Source organism: Asparagus officinalis, chromosome 10 (genome assembly GCF_001876935.1).
Source record: "Asparagus officinalis chromosome 10, Aspof.V1, whole genome shotgun sequence".
In the NCBI taxonomy this organism is placed as follows: Eukaryota; Viridiplantae; Streptophyta; class Magnoliopsida; order Asparagales; family Asparagaceae; genus Asparagus; species Asparagus officinalis.
In genome coordinates, this window is record NC_033803.1 from 1,401,026 (window position 1) to 1,422,471 (window position 21,446).

General features: G+C 36.8%; 3 protein-coding genes across 5 annotated transcripts in view; 1 reads left to right on the plus strand and 2 right to left on the minus strand.

The window, feature by feature from the left end:
- The window catches only part of LOC109825890 (binding partner of ACD11 1-like), a 5,930-nt gene extending 4,198 nt beyond the window's left edge, over positions 1-1,732 (minus strand). For 2 of the 3 annotated variants that reach the window (XM_020392803.1, XM_020392802.1), the window contains exon 1: positions 1,442-1,731. Coding sequence is in view for 1 of the 3 variants with exons in the window: in XM_020392801.1 (XP_020248390.1) it covers positions 1,442-1,447 (6 nt within the window). In the remaining 2 variants the exon portion in view is untranslated. Of the gene's footprint in view, positions 1-1,441 lie in introns of all 3 variants that reach the window. The other variant, XM_020392801.1, reaches the window with a different exon arrangement.
- On the plus strand, positions 2,748-17,732 carry LOC109825371 (NADH dehydrogenase [ubiquinone] 1 beta subcomplex subunit 10-B-like). Its single transcript, XM_020392228.1, has 3 exons — positions 2,748-3,120; positions 3,208-3,253; positions 17,477-17,732. The coding sequence occupies exons 1-2, from the start codon at positions 2,838-2,840 to the stop codon at positions 3,231-3,233; spliced, it is 309 nt and encodes a 102-aa protein (XP_020247817.1). The 5' UTR covers positions 2,748-2,837; the 3' UTR covers positions 3,234-3,253; positions 17,477-17,732.
- LOC109825409 (mitogen-activated protein kinase kinase 10-like) lies at positions 18,794-20,332 on the minus strand. Its single transcript, XM_020392265.1, has 2 exons — positions 20,098-20,332; positions 18,794-19,326 (listed from the first exon to the last, which is right to left on the minus strand). The coding sequence occupies exons 1-2, from the start codon at positions 20,330-20,332 to the stop codon at positions 18,926-18,928; spliced, it is 636 nt and encodes a 211-aa protein (XP_020247854.1). The 3' UTR covers positions 18,794-18,925.

Here is a 21,446-nt window from a genome sequence, read left to right on the forward strand (position 1 = left end):
AGGCAGGCTTCACACATAACTCGTGCACGAACAACTTTTTTGTTACTGCAAATTATAAGGGTGTTTTTAGCATGAGAAAAATTAAGGAAAGCCGTTTGTTTGTTGTCTTCTTTTATCACAGGCATAACTTAACAGCAGAAAGCTTCCACGTAAATGATATCGATAATCTCATTTATGTCTTAATCGTGAAATTTTTTTCTAGAAGCCTGTCTTACTTGTCAAATTATCACTTAGAAGAAAATACCAGGTTAACTGTGAGCGCTTCAGGACTCTGTGAGTTTTGGAATGACGGATGTAACTTTGTTACACTTAATGCCATTGCAAAAACGAATAGGCTTTTACGCATAGATCTAAGCACAATGACTAGAAACATGTCGTCCTCTTCCAAAGATTTAAAACTAACTTTAACCATAAAGATGACCTATAACGGAGATGTGTAATTAATATTAGTAAAATGGAGTCAACATAAAATCATGGCTAAAAATAAAAACAATCACAGCCTTCAGAACTACTTTTGGGGCTTTCAAATAACTAAATACTCAAACTTTTCAAATAAAAAACACTATTAGATCATCAGAAGATACATGAAAACTACTGGGACGCGTTTTCTGCAGCATTATTCGCATGGCAGGAGACAAGACTAAGAGAATGGTTAAATAAACTTTTTAAAGGTGTGTGTGTGTGTATAAGTATATTATTAGTATAATATATATAATTATATAAGTATATATATATATATAGAGAGAGAGAGAGAGAGAAGTGCAGAAAGAGATCAAAGAAAGGAGAGAAGAGAGAAGAGAGAGATGGGTATGCTTGGTATCAAGTACAAAAAGTTGTGCTTGCGTAGTGAGAATGACATAAAGTCCCACATCCACTCGAAATTCATTGCAATATCCGCCATGGCCACTTCTCCCAACTCATGTGAATGTGGTCCGCCGTCCATTTGAATGAGTGAAGGGATTGTGTGCACCTCACTAACCAAGCATAACCATATTTCTCATATTATATATATATATATATATATTATATATATAATATATATAATAATATATATATATAGTATATTAATTAGCGCAAAAAAGGGTTTTGCTAACTATGTGGAGGTGAAGGTGAGTGAGGGCTATGCTTCCTAGTCCCGCTTTCTCTCTCATCCTTAACCATTACCGACGAATTATTATTTGTCTTTACGAAAAACTAAGTTTCATGTCAAAATAATGATAATAATCGAAGTATTTCATATATCAGAAGATCCACTTAACTAACTATTCTCGCACTTGATCCGTTAATGTGCTAAATCAAACTAGACAGATCTCATTCGATCCCCAATTATTAAATAAAAGAGAACAATACAAAGTCAACTAGATCCAAAACCCTAAGCACATCAAATTTCTAGCTGAAAACTATGCCGCAGAGCAATCAAAGAAGGGGAATTTTTGCTCACCGACATGACGATCGCCTCCGAAACCTCTGAAGAGAGAGAGAGGAAGTTTCCTTCTTCTTTCGAGCGGACCCACGGAAAAAATAACAGAGAGGGCGAGGGGTATTTATAGGTCGGGGGCAAAATTGGAAGAGTGAACGTTTTCGTCAGAAGATTCTCGTTACCGGTCACCGGCTAACGACGTCAGCGACAGCTGACCTCTCTCGCTCGGTAAGCCAGCCGAGGTATTCTCACCGTAGGGTGATCGTATAAGCCAGAGTTTAGTGTAAGGGTTAATTTCACAGATCCGCCGGAATACTATCCCCGTCATGCTTGCTCATCTTATAGAATCCTCTGAACTTTTGGGTGTTGCACAAACCCCCCCTAAACTTTAAGTTTTTCTTAATGAACTTCACTACATGTAATCTGCAAAATAAATAAAAAACATTTCTAAGGGAAAACTCAAAATCTAAGGAGACGTTACGTTGCGTGTAAATATAAATGATAATGTTTGATTTTTTAGGGAAAATGTGTCGAGGCCCCAAAAATAGAAATTCCATGTAACCAGGCCCCCCTTATTTCCCCCGTGTGGATCAGCCCAAAAAATATCGTTTTATGTGTCAATGCCCCTCTACGTCAGCAGTATACAAAAAAAAGATTGTATTTTGAAAAAAAACCCGAAATTGCCCTTCTCTTTCTTCCCAGACGCCTCGTCCCCAAAAGCATGGAAAATCACGTCTAATTAATGTGATCTGACGGAAGAAATGGAGAGAAATCTCTCCTCTTTTTTTTACTCTATCATGAGCAATAACTAGTTAGTTGTCTATTACTTTTCCTCAGCCCAAAATTCTCTTCATTACTCTTTCTATTACTCCTCTTTATCCTTAAATTCGATCCATTACACTTACCTTCCCTTCATAATGGTTGAGAAGGCTATCATCTGCATTGTCTCTTCGAGTGATAAGACAATATTCTTGAAGATTAACTCTTCAACCACCAAGTTGGATCTTAAAATTGATGTGTTAGAGAGGTTATATCTTCCATATGATTCATTAACTTTGTCATACAAAGATGAAATAAACGGAAGCTTCAAATTTTCACTCAAATTATTTTAATTATTTGCAGATTACATATAGGAAGGTTTAAGAGAAAAAGTTAAAATTCAAAGTGTTTTGTGCAGCGCTCCAAAGTTAGGGGGTTAAAATGAAGTTAACCCGGATAACTTTGACAGAGACCCCAAAAGTATCTTGCTCGGACTGAACAGGATCCGATAAAAGACAGAGTCCAAAGCAAGTCCCTAAACATAATTTTCCTCGATATAACAATTCCTCATCGCTTCATACCCCTTCCCCAAATCGACACCAGCAGCAAAAGGAGGCAGCAGTTCAACACAGGTCAAACCCTAAAAAAACCCTAGAAAATGGTGCGGAAGAAGACGGTGGAGTTCGACGAATCGCCTCCAGACATCGATCTCAGCAATCCCTATGGCGATCCAGTGGCGATGCTCGAGTATCGAGAGCATCTCGTCCGCGAGAAATGGATCCAGATCGAGACCGCGAAGATCATCAGAGAGAAGCTCCGATGGTGCTATCGTATTGAGGGGGTGAATCATCTTCAGAAGTGCCGCCATCTCGTTGATCAGTATCTTGAGGCTACTCGCGGTGTTGGATGGGGCAAGGATCATCGTCCTCATGAGCTCCATGGTGAGATTCAAACCCTAGATCTGTAAATTTGAGTTCTTTTTGATGTGGTGGTGTAATTTTGGGTTTGGGATGGTGTTTTTTTGATAGGCCCGAAGAAAGAAGTGGAGGAGTAGCTCGAGTTCTGGTCGTCAAGGTGAGCTTTTAATTAGTTAACTTTGTGCCTCGATTACGTTATAATTTGCTTACATACACACGAAAATGTCTTTTTTATGTGTTCTGTGGCTTTTTGATGCTTGTCGGCGTTGGACTAAACCTTAGTGACCTGAGGGAAATGGATTCCTCATAGGAAATAAAAAAGAGAAAAGAAAAGAAAGAGGAAATAAACAGAGTCAGAGCCCATGAAAAATTGAGAATTTGCAACTGCACGTACTTAATTGCCATTGGGTCGACATAGACAAAAACGGATAAAAATTGTAGGTTATGGCTCTTAAAATCGCAAGTTTTGATGTAAGCATACTTTATTTCTATTTAGTCAAAATGGACAAAAATAATGAAAAATCATCACTTACAACCCGTGAAAATCGAGAATTTTGAAATACACATACTATATCGCTATTGCGACAAAACAAACAATAACAGAAAAACGTAGCTTATAACTCGTGAATTTTATAGCTCATGAATTTTGAACTATTTGTGCACCTTTGAAATGAACTAAACAAAATGGACACAAATCGTGGATTGTATCCCATAGAAATTGCAAATTTTGAACTACATACCATTGAGTCGAAATAGATGAAAATTTTAAAAAGTTGGGTTATAGAAAATAAAAATCAAGAATTTTGAACTACACGTATTTAATTACCGTTTGGTGAAAATGGACAAGAACAAATAAAAATATTGGGTTATAGCCTATGAAAAGTGTAAATTTTGAACAGTGTTATAAATAGCCGTAAATCACCACCCAATAGTGACGCGAATAACGTTAGCGGTCCCTTCCCGCTACGCTATCGTCCAATAGCGGGGACATTACGGAATATACTTTTTTTCGCTTGCAAAAACGGCCAATAGCGTCATAGCAGTGAATAGCGGGTGATTGCAGACAAAATCCGCTTTTTGACCGCTATTTAAAAGTTGTTTGAGGTTTATTTTTTTGAAATTAAACCCGACCAACAACCACTACATCCCACCGCCTCCCCCAATTTCCCGCGTACTCCCGCCATCTCCTATAGCCTCTGACACCTCCCTCAACACTTCCTCTCACATCCTCTTGTCGTGAACTCCTAGCGCAGTCCTCTCATCGATTAACTCATTTTCTTGAAGACGACGACTCTTTGACTCCTTCAATCGTCTTCGGTGTTATGTGACGGTTACATATCTATTTCATGTTTAGGATCTCTTTAAATCATCAAATGCACTTTTAAATTTTCTAGAATTTTCTTTACTTCTTTTATTTTTTGATATTTATACATATCTAAATTAGAGTGTTATTTGATTTTACGTTTTTTACCGTTATTTTACCGCAATAGCCCTAAATAGCCTTAGCGAAGCCTCACCGCTATACGACGCTATCCGCTATCGATAACCTTGATTTTGAACTACATGTCATTGAAGCGAAGTGAATGAAAATGACTGAAAACATAGGGTTATAACCAATGAAATCATGAATTTTGAACTATGTGTAATTAATTGCTTTTGAGTTGAAATAGATAATGAAAAATTGTGGATTATAACTCATGAAAATCGTGAATTTTGAAGTAAGCATGTTTAATTCCGTTATGTGCAAATAGACAAAAACTATGTCACTGCTCGTGAAAATCACAAATTTTGAACTACGTGCCATTGGGTGAAAATGGATGAGAATGAATAGAAATCGCGGGTTATAGTCCATCAAATTGGTAAATTTTGAAATACACATTTATTTGTCATTTCAGGTGAAATGGATGAAAATGACTAAGTGAGTTAGTCTATGAAAATTGAGAATTTAGAACTACATCTACTTAATTGCCACTTGGTCAAATTGGCCAAAAATGGATAATAATTTTGGGTTATAGCCTATAAAACACATATTTTGGTTGCATACTTAATTTTTAGTGGGCTGAAATGGTAAAAAACAATAGAAAATTGCCTATGACTCGAGAATTTTGAGAGACGCGTACTTAATGCCATTGAGTCGGAACATACAATTTAAAAAAGGGGAAAAAATAGGGTTATGGCCCATGAAATCACGAATTGATAACTACATGTACTTAATTGCCTTTAGGTTGAAATAGAAAAAATGGACAAATTGTGAATTACAGTTCATAAAAAACGCGAATCTAAAGTAAGCATGCTTAATTTCATTGTATCTAAATTGACAAAATGGACAAAAAACGTGAGTTACAGGCCATGAAATCGCAAATTTGATATTGTTATTGAGTAAAAATTTGTGGGTTATAGGCCATGAAAATAATTTTTTTTAAACTACATCCATTTAGTTGAAATGGTTGAATGTGACTAAGAAAAGTGATTTATAGCCCATGAAAATCGCTAATCTTAAACTACATCCACTTAGTCAAAGTAGATGAAAATGATTGAAAAATATGGATTATTGCCCATGAAAATCAAGAATTTTAAACTATGCATACTTAATTATCATTGGTTAAAATGGATAAAAAACAAATTGAGTTGCCCATAAAATCGTGAATTTTAATGTACACATACTTTTCATTGGGTTGAAATGAGCAAAGACGCTAAAAATTCATTAGTTACCCATGAAAATCGATAATTTTGAAATACGTATACTTTATCCCTATAGAGTCAAAGCGTTCACTAATAGACAAATCGTAGGTTATAAACCATGAAATCTTGAATTTTTGACTGTGTATGTAATTGCGTTTTGGTTGAAATAGACAAAAAAGAACAAAAATTGTTGGTTATACCTATGAAAATTGTAAATTTTGAAGCATACTCTAGTGATATACTGATATTAGGTTAAGGATAAATATGGGAAAAATTAATGGATTATAGCCATAATTGTAAATTTCGACATGTGTGCCATTGAGTCTAATGTTATGAAAATGAACAGAAATCTAGATTATAGCCCATGAAAGTCAGGAATTTTAAAATACATGGACTTTATTTATATTGGGTCGGAATGGAAAAGCGAATAAAAATTATGGGCGACATAAAATCGCAAATGTTGACGTATGAGTAGTGAATACTAAATGCTTATGGGGTCAAAATAAATAAAAACGATAAAAAATCGTGGGTTAGCCCATGAAATTGAAAATTTTCAAGTATGCAATTTTATTGCCATTGGGTCGCAACATACAATAACAAACAAAAATTACGGTTTAGCTTATGGAATCACAAATTCTAAATCAAGGTTGCTGATAGCGGATCACGTCGCGTCGCGGCAAGGTATCACTAAGGCTATTTGGGACTATTGCGGCAAAATAGCGATAAATAGCGCACAGTCAAATAGCGGTCAAATATAAATATATTTAAATATTCTAAATAATAAAAAAATCATATAAAAAATTTAAAATTTTTACAAATGCATACTTGATGCCTAAACATGAAATAGATGTGTAATAATTATATAATATTTACAAAGTACTATAATTATTAAGATTAAAGAATAAAAAACGTACATGTTTATCAAAAAGATCGTTATTTGTCCCATTTCTTCAACTTTCAAGTCTAATATAAAAATGCTCAACAATAAAAAAACATTGATTACTAACATCATCATTATATTAACTACTAGAAATTTCATTAGGGTTGAATATGCAACATGAGAATTGTTGGCTACTAAAATGCAAAAATTAAGGAAGACAGTCTTGGGGTGACGAATCAGCAGTGGGCTTCCCACCCATTATTATCATTTTCTTTTTCCTGCCCTTTTTCTCCCTCCCTTTTTCTTCTCTCTCACCAACTCTTCAACAAACACTGTAACATTACCGGAGAACAAAACCTCTTCACCAAATTTATTTTAAAAAAGAAAAGAAAAACTAAAACAAAATAATTAATTAACATATTTCCCTCTTCATTACTAATTAATCACCAGCCGTTTTAATTCCTTCCGTGTTCTCTTTTCTCGAGCTCAAGGAAAGAAAGGAAGAAAGAAAAACAGAGCCACAGAGATCGTAGTCGATGGGTGCGCACAGGCGGCACCACCAAGATCGGTGGTGCTCGGCCGCATCGAAGCTATGGCGTCATGGTGATCTTCGCCGCGTGCTTCATCCATTTCGTCTTCATCTTTATCCTCGCTTTCCTTGCTCCGCCCCTCGTCGGCCACCCCTCTTTCCTTCGCCCCTCGTCGACCATCTGGTGCGGGAGATGGCGTCGATTGGAGGCGGCGTTGATCGGAGGCGGCGCTGGAAGGAGTCGTTGGAAGGAGTCGCAGGCGGCTAGGGCACAGAACACAGTCGGGTCGGGATTTGGGAAGAGATGGGTTTTTGTTTAACGGGTCCGGGTCGGGTTCGGGGAGGGATAAAAGCCATATTGTAGCGGGTATTTAGCGCTTTTCAGCGCTAAAGCGGCGCTATTATGCGTGTTTCGAGCGCATAGCGATTTTCTCTGCCAAACCTCTCCGTGATCCCCTTAAGCGGCGCGGTGAAGCACCACGATCACGATTAGCGGCACGATAGCGGCGCTATTTGCCGCTTTTTACAGCATTGTTTCAAATTACATGTACTTATTTGCCTTTTTGGTTGAAATGGACAAAAAATGGACGAAAATCTGATTGAAGTGAATGTGTTAATTGCCACTGGGTTGAAAAAAGACAAACATGGATAAAAATCATGATCCTCTTGTCGTGAACTCCTAGCGCAGTCCTCTCATCGATTAACTCATTTTCTTGAAGACGACGACTCTTTGACTCCTTCAATCGTCTTCGGTGTTATGTGACGGTTACATATCTATTTCATGTTTAGGATCTCTTTAAATCATCAAATGCACTTTTAAATTTTCTAGAATTTTCTTTACTTCTTTTATTTTTTGATATTTATACATATCTAAATTAGAGTGTTATTTGATTTTACGTTTTTTACCGTTATTTTACCGCAATAGCCCTAAATAGCCTTAGCGAAGCCTCACCGCTATACGACGCTATCCGCTATCGATAACCTTGATTTTGAACTACATGTCATTGAAGCGAAGTGAATGAAAATGACTGAAAACATAGGGTTATAACCAATGAAATCATGAATTTTGAACTATGTGTAATTAATTGCTTTTGAGTTGAAATAGATAATGAAAAATTGTGGATTATAACTCATGAAAATCGTGAATTTTGAAGTAAGCATGTTTAATTCCGTTATGTGCAAATAGACAAAAACTATGTCACTGCTCGTGAAAATCACAAATTTTGAACTACGTGCCATTGGGTGAAAATGGATGAGAATGAATAGAAATCGCGGGTTATAGTCCATCAAATTGGTAAATTTTGAAATACACATTTATTTGTCATTTCAGGTGAAATGGATGAAAATGACTAAGTGAGTTAGTCTATGAAAATTGAGAATTTAGAACTACATCTACTTAATTGCCACTTGGTCAAATTGGCCAAAAATGGATAATAATTTTGGGTTATAGCCTATAAAACACATATTTTGGTTGCATACTTAATTTTTAGTGGGCTGAAATGGTAAAAAACAATAGAAAATTGCCTATGACTCGAGAATTTTGAGAGACGCGTACTTAATGCCATTGAGTCGGAACATACAATTTAAAAAAGGGGAAAAAATAGGGTTATGGCCCATGAAATCACGAATTGATAACTACATGTACTTAATTGCCTTTAGGTTGAAATAGAAAAAATGGACAAATTGTGAATTACAGTTCATAAAAAACGCGAATCTAAAGTAAGCATGCTTAATTTCATTGTATCTAAATTGACAAAATGGACAAAAAACGTGAGTTACAGGCCATGAAATCGCAAATTTGATATTGTTATTGAGTAAAAATTTGTGGGTTATAGGCCATGAAAATAATTTTTTTTAAACTACATCCATTTAGTTGAAATGGTTGAATGTGACTAAGAAAAGTGATTTATAGCCCATGAAAATCGCTAATCTTAAACTACATCCACTTAGTCAAAGTAGATGAAAATGATTGAAAAATATGGATTATTGCCCATGAAAATCAAGAATTTTAAACTATGCATACTTAATTATCATTGGTTAAAATGGATAAAAAACAAATTGAGTTGCCCATAAAATCGTGAATTTTAATGTACACATACTTTTCATTGGGTTGAAATGAGCAAAGACGCTAAAAATTCATTAGTTACCCATGAAAATCGATAATTTTGAAATACGTATACTTTATCCCTATAGAGTCAAAGCGTTCACTAATAGACAAATCGTAGGTTATAAACCATGAAATCTTGAATTTTTGACTGTGTATGTAATTGCGTTTTGGTTGAAATAGACAAAAAAGAACAAAAATTGTTGGTTATACCTATGAAAATTGTAAATTTTGAAGCATACTCTAGTGATATACTGATATTAGGTTAAGGATAAATATGGGAAAAATTAATGGATTATAGCCATAATTGTAAATTTCGACATGTGTGCCATTGAGTCTAATGTTATGAAAATGAACAGAAATCTAGATTATAGCCCATGAAAGTCAGGAATTTTAAAATACATGGACTTTATTTATATTGGGTCGGAATGGAAAAGCGAATAAAAATTATGGGCGACATAAAATCGCAAATGTTGACGTATGAGTAGTGAATACTAAATGCTTATGGGGTCAAAATAAATAAAAACGATAAAAAATCGTGGGTTAGCCCATGAAATTGAAAATTTTCAAGTATGCAATTTTATTGCCATTGGGTCGCAACATACAATAACAAACAAAAATTACGGTTTAGCTTATGGAATCACAAATTCTAAATCAAGGTTGCTGATAGCGGATCACGTCGCGTCGCGGCAAGGTATCACTAAGGCTATTTGGGACTATTGCGGCAAAATAGCGATAAATAGCGCACAGTCAAATAGCGGTCAAATATAAATATATTTAAATATTCTAAATAATAAAAAAATCATATAAAAAATTTAAAATTTTTACAAATGCATACTTGATGCCTAAACATGAAATAGATGTGTAATAATTATATAATATTTACAAAGTACTATAATTATTAAGATTAAAGAATAAAAAACGTACATGTTTATCAAAAAGATCGTTATTTGTCCCATTTCTTCAACTTTCAAGTCTAATATAAAAATGCTCAACAATAAAAAAACATTGATTACTAACATCATCATTATATTAACTACTAGAAATTTCATTAGGGTTGAATATGCAACATGAGAATTGTTGGCTACTAAAATGCAAAAATTAAGGAAGACAGTCTTGGGGTGACGAATCAGCAGTGGGCTTCCCACCCATTATTATCATTTTCTTTTTCCTGCCCTTTTTCTCCCTCCCTTTTTCTTCTCTCTCACCAACTCTTCAACAAACACTGTAACATTACCGGAGAACAAAACCTCTTCACCAAATTTATTTTAAAAAAGAAAAGAAAAACTAAAACAAAATAATTAATTAACATATTTCCCTCTTCATTACTAATTAATCACCAGCCGTTTTAATTCCTTCCGTGTTCTCTTTTCTCGAGCTCAAGGAAAGAAAGGAAGAAAGAAAAACAGAGCCACAGAGATCGTAGTCGATGGGTGCGCACAGGCGGCACCACCAAGATCGGTGGTGCTCGGCCGCATCGAAGCTATGGCGTCATGGTGATCTTCGCCGCGTGCTTCATCCATTTCGTCTTCATCTTTATCCTCGCTTTCCTTGCTCCGCCCCTCGTCGGCCACCCCTCTTGAGTCGTTGGAAGGAGTCGCAGGCGGCTAGGGCACAGAACACAGTCGGGTCGGGATTTGGGAAGAGATGGGTTTTTGTTTAACGGGTCCGGGTCGGGTTCGGGGAGGGATAAAAGCCATATTGTAGCGGGTATTTAGCGCTTTTCAGCGCTAAAGCGGCGCTATTATGCGTGTTTCGAGCGCATAGCGATTTTCTCTGCCAAACCTCTCCGTGATCCCCTTAAGCGGCGCGGTGAAGCACCACGATCACGATTAGCGGCACGATAGCGGCGCTATTTGCCGCTTTTTACAGCATTGTTTCAAATTACATGTACTTATTTGCCTTTTTGGTTGAAATGGACAAAAAATGGACGAAAATCTGATTGAAGTGAATGTGTTAATTGCCACTGGGTTGAAAAAAGACAAACATGGATAAAAATCATGAGCTATAACTCATAAAAATCATAAATATTAATGTATGCTTACATAATTCCCATTGGATCGAAACAGTCATAATATAAATAGAGAATTTTCAAATATGCATACTTACCGCCATTGGGTCGAATCGATGAAATATTAGACAAAAATTGTATGTTATTGCCCATGAAGTTGCGATATTGAACTATATGTTCATAATTTCATTTCGGTTGAAATAGAGAAAAATCATGGGTTGTGACCAGTGAAATCATGAATTTTAAAGATAATGTTGTTGGGTTGAAGAGGATGAAAGTGAATAGAAACAATTGGTGTCCATGAATATTGCAAATTTTGAATTACGTGCCATTGATTTTAAATGGATGAAACTGAACAAATATTGTGGATTATAACCCTATGAAAATCAAGAATTTTGTACTAAAGAACTTGCCATTCGTTTGATATCGGTAAAGATGGATAAAATTTGTGGGGTATAGCCCATAAATCACAAATTTTTATGTTTGCATACTTAATCCTCATGAAGCCTAAACATACAGAAACGATAAATAATCGTGGGTCATAGCCCATGAAAATTGGGAATTCTGAATTACGTGCACTTGTTGTCATTGGGTCAAAAAGAACTACAATAGACAATTGTGGGTTTATATAGCCCATGAAAGTCAGGAATTTTAAACTATCCGTATTTAATTGACATTAGGTCAAAATGGACAAAAACAAATTAGAATTGTTGGTTACATCCCTTAAAATGACAAACCTTTATGTATGCATACTAAATTCTCATTGGATTAAAACAGAGAAAAATGATGAAACATCGTGAGTTATAGCCTTGAAAATAGAGAATTTTGAACTATGAATACTTTGTTGTCTTCTAATCGAAGCAGACAAAAACAAAAAAAATCGTGGGTTATAACCCATGAAATCATGAATTTTAAACTATGTGTATTTAATTGCCCGTAGGTTGAAAGGAAAAAATAGATAAAAATCGTGTGTTATATCCTATGAAGCACGGACACGCATAACATGAAGCCGTGTCGTGTCGTGTCCGTGTCGGACACACGTGTCGAGCACACGTATCCTATGTATTTTTTAGGATTTGCCTCGTGTCGGCGTGTCGGATGGCCGTGTCGGATCCGTGTCCGTGCTACATAGGTTATATCACATGAAAAGTGCAAATATTGAAATACGTGCCATGAATCAAAATGGATGAATATGAAGAAAGCCCATGAAAATCAAGAATTTAACATGTACTTGATTTTCATTGGCTCGAGATGGAAAAAAACTAGAAAAAAATTATGCGTGATATAGCCCATAAAATCACAAATATTGATTGTATTCATACTTAATTTCTATTGATTCAAAATAGACCAAAATGATAAAAAAATCATTGTCATAACCCATTCAAATTAAGAATTTTGAAATACGCGTATTTTGTCGCCGTTGAGTTGAAACGGAAAATAATGGACAAAAAAGTGTATTATGGCTTTTGAAATTTCAAAATTTGAACTACGTGTATTTAATTATCTTTTGATTGAAATAGATAAAACTGGACAAAAAGCATGGATTATAGCCCATAAGAATCGTGAATTTTGAATTAAGCGTGTTTAATTACATTGTGTCAAAACAGGCAAAAATTAACAAAAATCATGGATTATAGCCCATGAAAATTGTAAATTTTGAAATACGTGTCAGTGGGTCAAAACAGATGAAAATGAACGAAAATTGTGTGCTATAGTCAATGAAAATTGCAAATATTTTACTATGTGCTATTGAGACGAAGTGGATGAAAATGACAAAAAATGTGGGTTGTAGCCTCATGAGAATATAGAATTTTGAAATACACATACTTATTTGCCATTGGGGTTAAATTGATAAAAATAGATAAAAATTGTGGGTTATGGCCTGTAAAATCGCTAGTTTTGATATACACATACTTAATTTTCGTTGGGTTGAAATGGACAAAAACGATAAAGAATTATTAGGTATAGCTTATGAAGATTATGAATTTTGGAATCCACATTTTATCGACTCAAAAGGATTAAAAATTGTGGGTATCGCCCATGAAATCACCCATGAAATTGAGAATTTTGAAATACAGATATTTTATCGATATTGAGTCGAAACAAAACATTAGTTATAGCCTCATGTAATCTCGAATTTTGAACATGTACTTAATTGCATTGTTTTAAATATCCTCGACATGGCCCAATATATCCCCCGATATATCCTTTTAAAGTGCTGGCGGCAACCGATATGGTCTCTAAATATTTTTTACCGCATTTTGGCTATTTTGGGCGTCATATCCCAATGTAGCCGATATATCAACCGATATGTTGGCCGTATATCCTTTTATATGACTTGTCACAAAACAATATACCACATTTGGTAATTTTTGGGCAAGATATCATGTTTTCCCATTATATCAAATGACATTTTGACCTACAAAAATTTGACAATATGTAGCAATGTTGATTTGTACTTTTATTTGTTTTATAAGGTTGGTTAGTAATCCTAAACATATATTATTTACATTTCGTATACTTAGATTTTATTAAGTATGTTGAGATTACATTTTAGTACATTATACTATATATGCAAACATTTGTTTTGTCATTCCGATATTTACCACATATCGCCGATAATTTTCCTGATATCCGCAATCCGATATGAATTTTGGTCATCCGATATTTTCCTGATATCTGATATTTAAAACCTTGCTTAATTGCCTTGGATTGAAATCTCGAATTTTGAACTACATACGCTTAATTGTCATTGGGTATGGACAAAAAAAGATAAGAACCGTTGGTTACATCCCATGAAATTTGAAAATTTTAAACTATGTACCATGGAATCGAAATGGATGAAATTGATTAAAAACGTGGGCTATAGTCCATGAAAATCGAGAAGTTTGGACTATAGGAACTAAATTGCCATTGGCTTGAAATGGATTAAAAACAAATAAATATTGGGTTATAGCACATAATATTTCCACCACCTCAGGAGAGCTAGCGTTGCTTGCTTATGGTACTTACTACTTAGGGCTTGGTCGGTTGGGTCGTGATGCTTTAGCCATCGACAACCTAGCTTTGGGGGTCAGTTCATCTCGTGATTTTGATTAGATCATCCAGCAGGTCGGCTTCTACATTATGCTCCTTTCCGAGTGCATTAACTTCTTGCTGCCTTACAAATTACCTTGTCTCAAGGTCAAAGGGTGAGCATTGACCAAGGGCCAGTAAGTCCCTGTCTGGCCAATCGAGGGTCCTTATGTTTGATCATGCAACATTGCAAAGTGGACGTTGCTTCCTATAAGATGTTGGCATGCTATGAGTATAAACTTGACAGCACTGTCAAAATCCGCGGGATGTTGTTTTAATTGTGACGTGCGGAAGAAACAGTATGTACATTATTTTGGAGTTTGCATTCATCTCCAAGCTGTATCCTGACAGCCAAATCTGTGAAGGGCCAAGACTCTAGGAAAGGAAACAACATTTGAATTCATCAAGCACTATTTGAAATTTGCCTATAAGGATGCCACTTTCAGTAAAAATCAGTTGCCTGACTCAAATGAGCGTCCTGCGCAATTGGTGTTGACCAACCTTTTCATGTGATGTTGTGCATGCAGCAAAGTATCCTTGAGTTTCTGCACCATTTGGTTGCGGGACATTCTATCTTCTTCCATAAATTGTAGCTGAGCTGGATGTGGTGAGTAAGGGCAGTAGGGGGATCACAACATAACAATGCTTTATTAGGGAAATTTTTTGTTAAGGAGTGTGTAGAAGTATATTATACCAATACTCAGTCGACGTAGCTAGCACATTTTTTTATTTGGGTTTCTGCTGCGAAAACAACAAAGATAAGTCTCCGAATGTGATTCAGCACCTCAATTTGGTCCTTTGTCTAGAAGTATAAGCAATGTTGAGGCCTAACCGAACCCTTGTAGCTTTATAAACTAGTTCAGATTGTTGTCTGCTGAAGCCCCCAATTCGTCATGTAGGTTTTGGAACACTTTAGGCACGCATCCAGATGAGGATGTGCTTTTTTACACTGTATCACTATATCATCTTCTTTTGTTAATTTTGTTTTTCTTGTTACTGATTTAGCATCAATTATTATTTGTTTTGTTTATGATGCAAGTTCTTAATTTCTAAGTCCTGGCTATTTTCCCCCTTTTTCTATTACCTTCTAGTTAAAAAAAGAGGTAAAAAAAAAGCCGTGGACTTTTTTTGCTGCTAAAGTGCACCGAAGCCAAAAGTCTATCTTGCTGCTTCACCTGCTTTTGCTTTCCAGATAAGATGGTAATCCATATAGTTTGTTGATCGGAGTAAGTTTAAAATGGAATCATTACCTGTGGAAATAAAACTGATCGGATATCCGAACATGTCACTTGAGCTAACCTTTCCAAGGCTTCAAAGACCTTTGCCTTCTCCTTAAAAAATATACCCGAGTTTAAGAGTAGTCACTTACTCTAGTCCAGAATGAAGGATACCCGAGTTTAAGAGTAGTCACTTACTCACTAGTCCAGAATGAAGGATACCCGAGTTTAAGAGTAGTCACTTACTCACTAGTCCAGAATGAAGGTTACAATATGCCTCAACCAGCTACAATATGCCTCAACCAGCTACAATATGCCTTAACCAGCTACCAATGTTAGGGCTCTAGTCGAGGGATCACTCGTAAGCTGAGGTAGGAGTAGTTAATTCGAAATATGAGGTAGTGATGGCTCATGGCTGTATCTTCCCATTCCTTTGTTGGTTCATTCTTTAGTAGTAGTTGCTATATCGGAGGCATTCAGGGCCAAGTGCTGGAGCTTTATTCCCGCCAGTAGTTTGTTCTTTGTTGTCTTTAGTTGTTCTCTTGAAAAGTAGACTTTATTCTCCTGTAAGCAGGAGTCCAGCACTTCACAGGTAGAAAAGGATCTTTTTTTTTTGGTAAATGAAGTAATTTTATTCATATCCAAACTGTACAGTTTTGTAATACATCAAGATACCAGTGTACCTGGTATTCCAAAAACAGAAAAATTACATTTTCTCAAAGAGCTCCCTTATATGAACATATGAGCTGTCATTCAAAACTCTTGTGTATACTAAAAATTTGATGATATGAACAATCTGCTTGACCTCTCTCTTCCTGCCTTGAAAAATCCGGAGATTCCTCTCCTGCCAGATTATGTACACAGCCGTTGACAATGCCATTCGCTTCAGATTTTTCGTGGCACCCTTACCCCTTAGATTACAAGAATACCAATTTAGGAGCTGGTTCCAGTTGCAAGACTTCCATTTAAAACTTAACCATTCCATTATCATGTTCCAAACCTCAGCCGAAAACTGACAGTCAAAAAAGATGTGATTTGTTGTTTCTCTTTTTGGATATAAGAGTCCATCCCAAACTGTTTCATGCCAGTTCACCCGTGGAGAAGGCTGAATTAAAACTCTGTACATGGCAGAAAGAAGAACTTTGCCATTTGAACAGCACTCATTAATGGTAGAAAAGGATCTTGTTTTCCAGTAATCTTAATGTCAGACATTATGAGATACTTTTTGAGTGGAAAAACTAAATCCCTGCTGAATGGTTTCCTTCGATTTTAAAAGAGTATTTCATCCTCATTCGACACCGATGTCAGATTAATATAGGTCAGGAGTCTCAGTTACATTTTAGCGAAATACTAGGTAAAATGAACTGGTATACAAGTTCTCAATTAGGTAGCTTCCAAATCAACAATCAAATGAATTATATTTTAGTCCACAACCTGGCCACACCCATGCATATACACTGGAAAAGAGATCAGTGAATACATTAAATAGTAAAAGATAAAAAATAAAATCCAACAGGTGGCTGATTGTCCATGTCTTTATTTGGGTTTGTTGTCTTGGTGTTTGTATCGTGTCCCATGTCATGCTCTGATTCCTGTCATGAGGGTTTTGTATAGAAACATGAATCGCTCTCCATGCTCTTATTGGTGTTTGTAAATTCATACTTAGAGCAACTTAGTAGCGGCATTTGGCTTGTTCGAGATTAAATTGGCTCATTAAGGAACCTTTTTTAAGTGAAATGTTCTGTCACATGTTTCCACATTTTTATATACACATATATGTAGCTTCCTGGTTCCTTTCAAGAGTTTATGATATGAACTCTATTTTTTCATGTTAACTGGACTGATATGATGAAACTAATCTCTTTAAGGGGTGTTACTGCAGGTAATTGTGAGAGTGGTAGAATTGAGTCGGCCGTGTCTTCCTATCGTTAAGTGTTTGTGTTTGAAATCAGATACCTGCATCCTTCTTCCTGCAGATGTTACTTTATGATTTGATTTCTAATAATGGTCTTCATGAACAAAGTACTGTGGTCTGTTAAACCAAACCTTATTACATTTAAAAGAACTTGGTTGTGACCGAGGATTACTTCGAACTCACGATCGATGAAAGACAAGCTATGCTGGTATTTCCTGTTCAACGGATATTATAATCTAGTGACGGCCATGATTGCTGTATGAATAACTTCAAAATGTCGTCGGGAAAACTTAGGGCTCTAGAGGTTGTATCCATGACATATATAATTACTCTCCATTTGTGCAAAAATGAGCATTTTGCATGGCAGACTTGAGTGCACCCCGTTGGTACCATCAAATTGCAGTACAGCCGTAGCGTTCAACTAGGTTGCTTGCTGTAGGCAGTTCAAACACTTTGTTGCAGAGATAAGATCAGACTTCAAGAGTGTTTCATGAATTATTTGACGGAATTGCTGACTCACAGGAGTCGAATACCAAAATTCTAGGTCAGGCTGTTGTTGCTGTATGCTTCAAATATTTTGCTCGAGTCGGTCAATGTGATATGCAAGTAGAGCAGGGTGTTTTTCATTACCATGCAATTTTCCCAGAGAACTTCTCTAATGCTATATTAGGGTATTTGGAGGAAAAGAGCATGTACAGGTTAGGGCTCCTTGGAGGAAAAGAGCATGTATCTAGTTTAGTTATAAGGACACAAGTCTGAACTTGATCGTCGCAGATGTAAACCTCATACATGATGGCATTATGGTAAGGAAAAGAAAAAAATAGAGGAGATCATCTCTTTTGATAAAATTCCATGGAAAATGTGTATATATCTAAGGTATGTACATGTAAACAAGTACTGCTGTCTGTTATGCCTACCTGTTGTTGAGTAACATGAGGAACAATGTTCTCGATCATATCTTACCATTTCCCGCAGAAAAACCTACTGCAATGTAACCTGTGATTATTTCCAGTACTGCTAGGTACATCGTAGTGACATTATATGCATCACAATAAACGAAAATTGTTCACACTAGAACAGAGTGAGCCAAGATGACGGTGCAAAGTTCACACGAACAAGAGCAAAGCTTCCAATAAAAACCTGAACCTAAGTAATCTATGTAAGAAACATTCGCTCGAGCATGCATGGGCTCTTATCCTCACCTACCACGAACTAAGAAATACCACAAAACTAATCATAAACCAAAATACTCATATACTAAGCAGATAACAGAGTATGAGCTGTCAACTCATTTAACAAAATGAACTATTAGAAGAGATGATCGATAGCGGAATGAGTCTCATTACCGGTTTACCTCATAATAGCTCATTTCATAAAATGATTCGTCATCTCATACCAAAATTTATGATCATCCTTTTATCCTCCATCGCCAGCGAACCCCTCCATCACCGGGCAAGAAGAACTGCGCATCTCAAGAAATGGATGCTCAAGTAACTCCCCTACCGTACCCCTCCTCCTCCACTCCTTCTCAAGACACCTCTCCACAAATCCTCGAAACTCCCGCGATGCCTTCACCGGCACCTCCGGCATCCCACCGAACCTCACCATGCACATCAATGTCGCCCAATCTGCCCTCTCCCCTGCTCCAACCAATGGAAATCTCCCTAAATAGCATTCTAGAACTACCACCCCTAACGCCCATACGTCTCCGGCGAACCCTCCCCCGTCTCCTCCGCCGCCGAATCCCTCACAGTCAAATCTTTCGGGACTCATGTATGCGCATGTTCCTCCTCGTTCTGCGCTCTCAATGGTGTTGCCTGCATTAGGAGTGGAGCCAGGCATTTTAATTTAGACGTACAGATAAAGCATGAGTAGAAGTCTTGTCATATATAAGAATGATCAATTTAGTTATCCTTTAACTATTTATAAAATTATATATTTATTTTGAATCTTTATTTCACATATAAAACATGATATTTACTTTCATGCGTACCTTGTTAGAAAAGGCTAAGGTTTACTTTATGATAATATATAAGAAAAAAATTAAACTAATATTCACAAAACTTGAAATACAAGGGACGAAGAGATAAAGAGTAAACTGGAAATTCGCATAAGGGCCTTCTGCTTCTAGTATTCATGACTTCTACGTAAGTAGCGGAGGCTGAGGGGTTATATGTAATTATCTTTCTTAGCATGTCACAAAGAAATATGTATAGATTATTACTATATATAGTTAACTGTTAGGCCTAAAACTTATGATTTGTTATACTACGTCATGAATTAATATATTAATTGTCTTCTATAACCTTGCATAAATGTTTCTAATAATTTGATTAAACTAATTAATGAAGTTACCACCTTTATTCTATTTACAAAATATCAAAGTGAGTATGTAACTTAAGCGGGGGTATTCGCCCACGTTCTCATTTTATACACATATTATTCAAGTTTGCACTTATGCGTATATATGTATGCGGCGCGTATCATCAAATATATTCAGATGATGGTTGATGATTTGAATATGTGAGACGTCTGCATTAGCAGACCATAAAAAAAAAGACATGAAACTGCACCAAAATCTGAAGTACCTTCGGCCCCGTCCACTACCACCCTACTAGCTCCAAAATCAGCAATCTTGATCTCTCCGCCCTCGTCAACCAACAAATTAGAGGGATTAATGTCCCCATGCACAATTCCCAGCCCATGCAAATACCTCAAACCCCTTAAAACCCTCTCAGCCACCCTAGCGATACCCCCCTCATCGAACCCCCTCCCCCTCTCGTTGATGGCATCCTTGAGGGAGCCGTTGGGCATGCAGTCCATGGCGAAGCACAGGTTGTCGCCGTCGGGTATGACGGCGGGCTGGCACCTGACGCGTGTGAACGGGGAGTCAGTAGCCTGCGGAGGACGGTCGGCCTCGACGACGCCGAGTGGCGGCGGAGGAGGAGAGGTTTAGGACCTTCAGGGCGAGGATGGTGGCCGTGGGCCCGTGTCTGACTTTGTAACCGTGCCGCCGCGCGCTCTTCGAGGACGCGAGGTTTCTCGAGATCGCCTACCGCGAATGGGGAGGCGACGGACGGAGGAGGAAGACGAAGGTTGGCGGAGGTTTGAGGGAGGAGGCAGGAGGAGGAGGCGAGGTGAGGGACTGGAGGTGGTGCCTCCTCTCTCTACCTATTGCCATTGGTACGTACGTACGTAGTTTTCTCTCTCCCCCTCTCTGTCTAGGTTTTTAGAGAGAGAAAGAGCACGTGGTGAATTGGAGGGGAGTTGGGGTGGTGACACGTGGGAAGGGGAGATCCGAGGTTGTTGGGGAGGGGGTGGTGACGTAAGGGGGAATTTTTTTGGCAGCTTGAGTTCAGTTTACGAGCGAGAATGGCGCACGTGGATAATTCGGGAGTTTGACACGTGTTGGGGTTTACTTTCGGAGAATTTGATTTTCCAAGCCTTTTTTTAGGCTCGGAACGCTCCTCCATCTATTTAGAAAATCGTCTTTGCATCTCAAGCTCTCAGTTTGTTGAAGCTGAAAAAAGAGGAAAATGTTACTAACAACTTCATCTCCACTATTGCTAAAAAAATAAACTATCGGTATAATTATTTTATTAACATAGTAAATAGTAAACTAATGCTTAATTTAGTCAGGACCGTGAAAAAACAATGAACACTGTTCAATAAAAAATAAGTTGCTAATCAATGATGATGCATATATATCAGTACCCATCAAATACACATTAGAACCAGGATTTTAAATAATAATCACCACTATTCTAAATAATCATATATTAAGTACATTATTTTATAAACAACTCCATTTATGCTAATTATGTAAAAATTAATCAGTCAAGAGTCGACATTCAATATGACACACTACAGTGTAAAGATATCTGTACATTAGGAAATAATGTGCTACAAACTCTAGCCGCACAACTAAAAAACTATA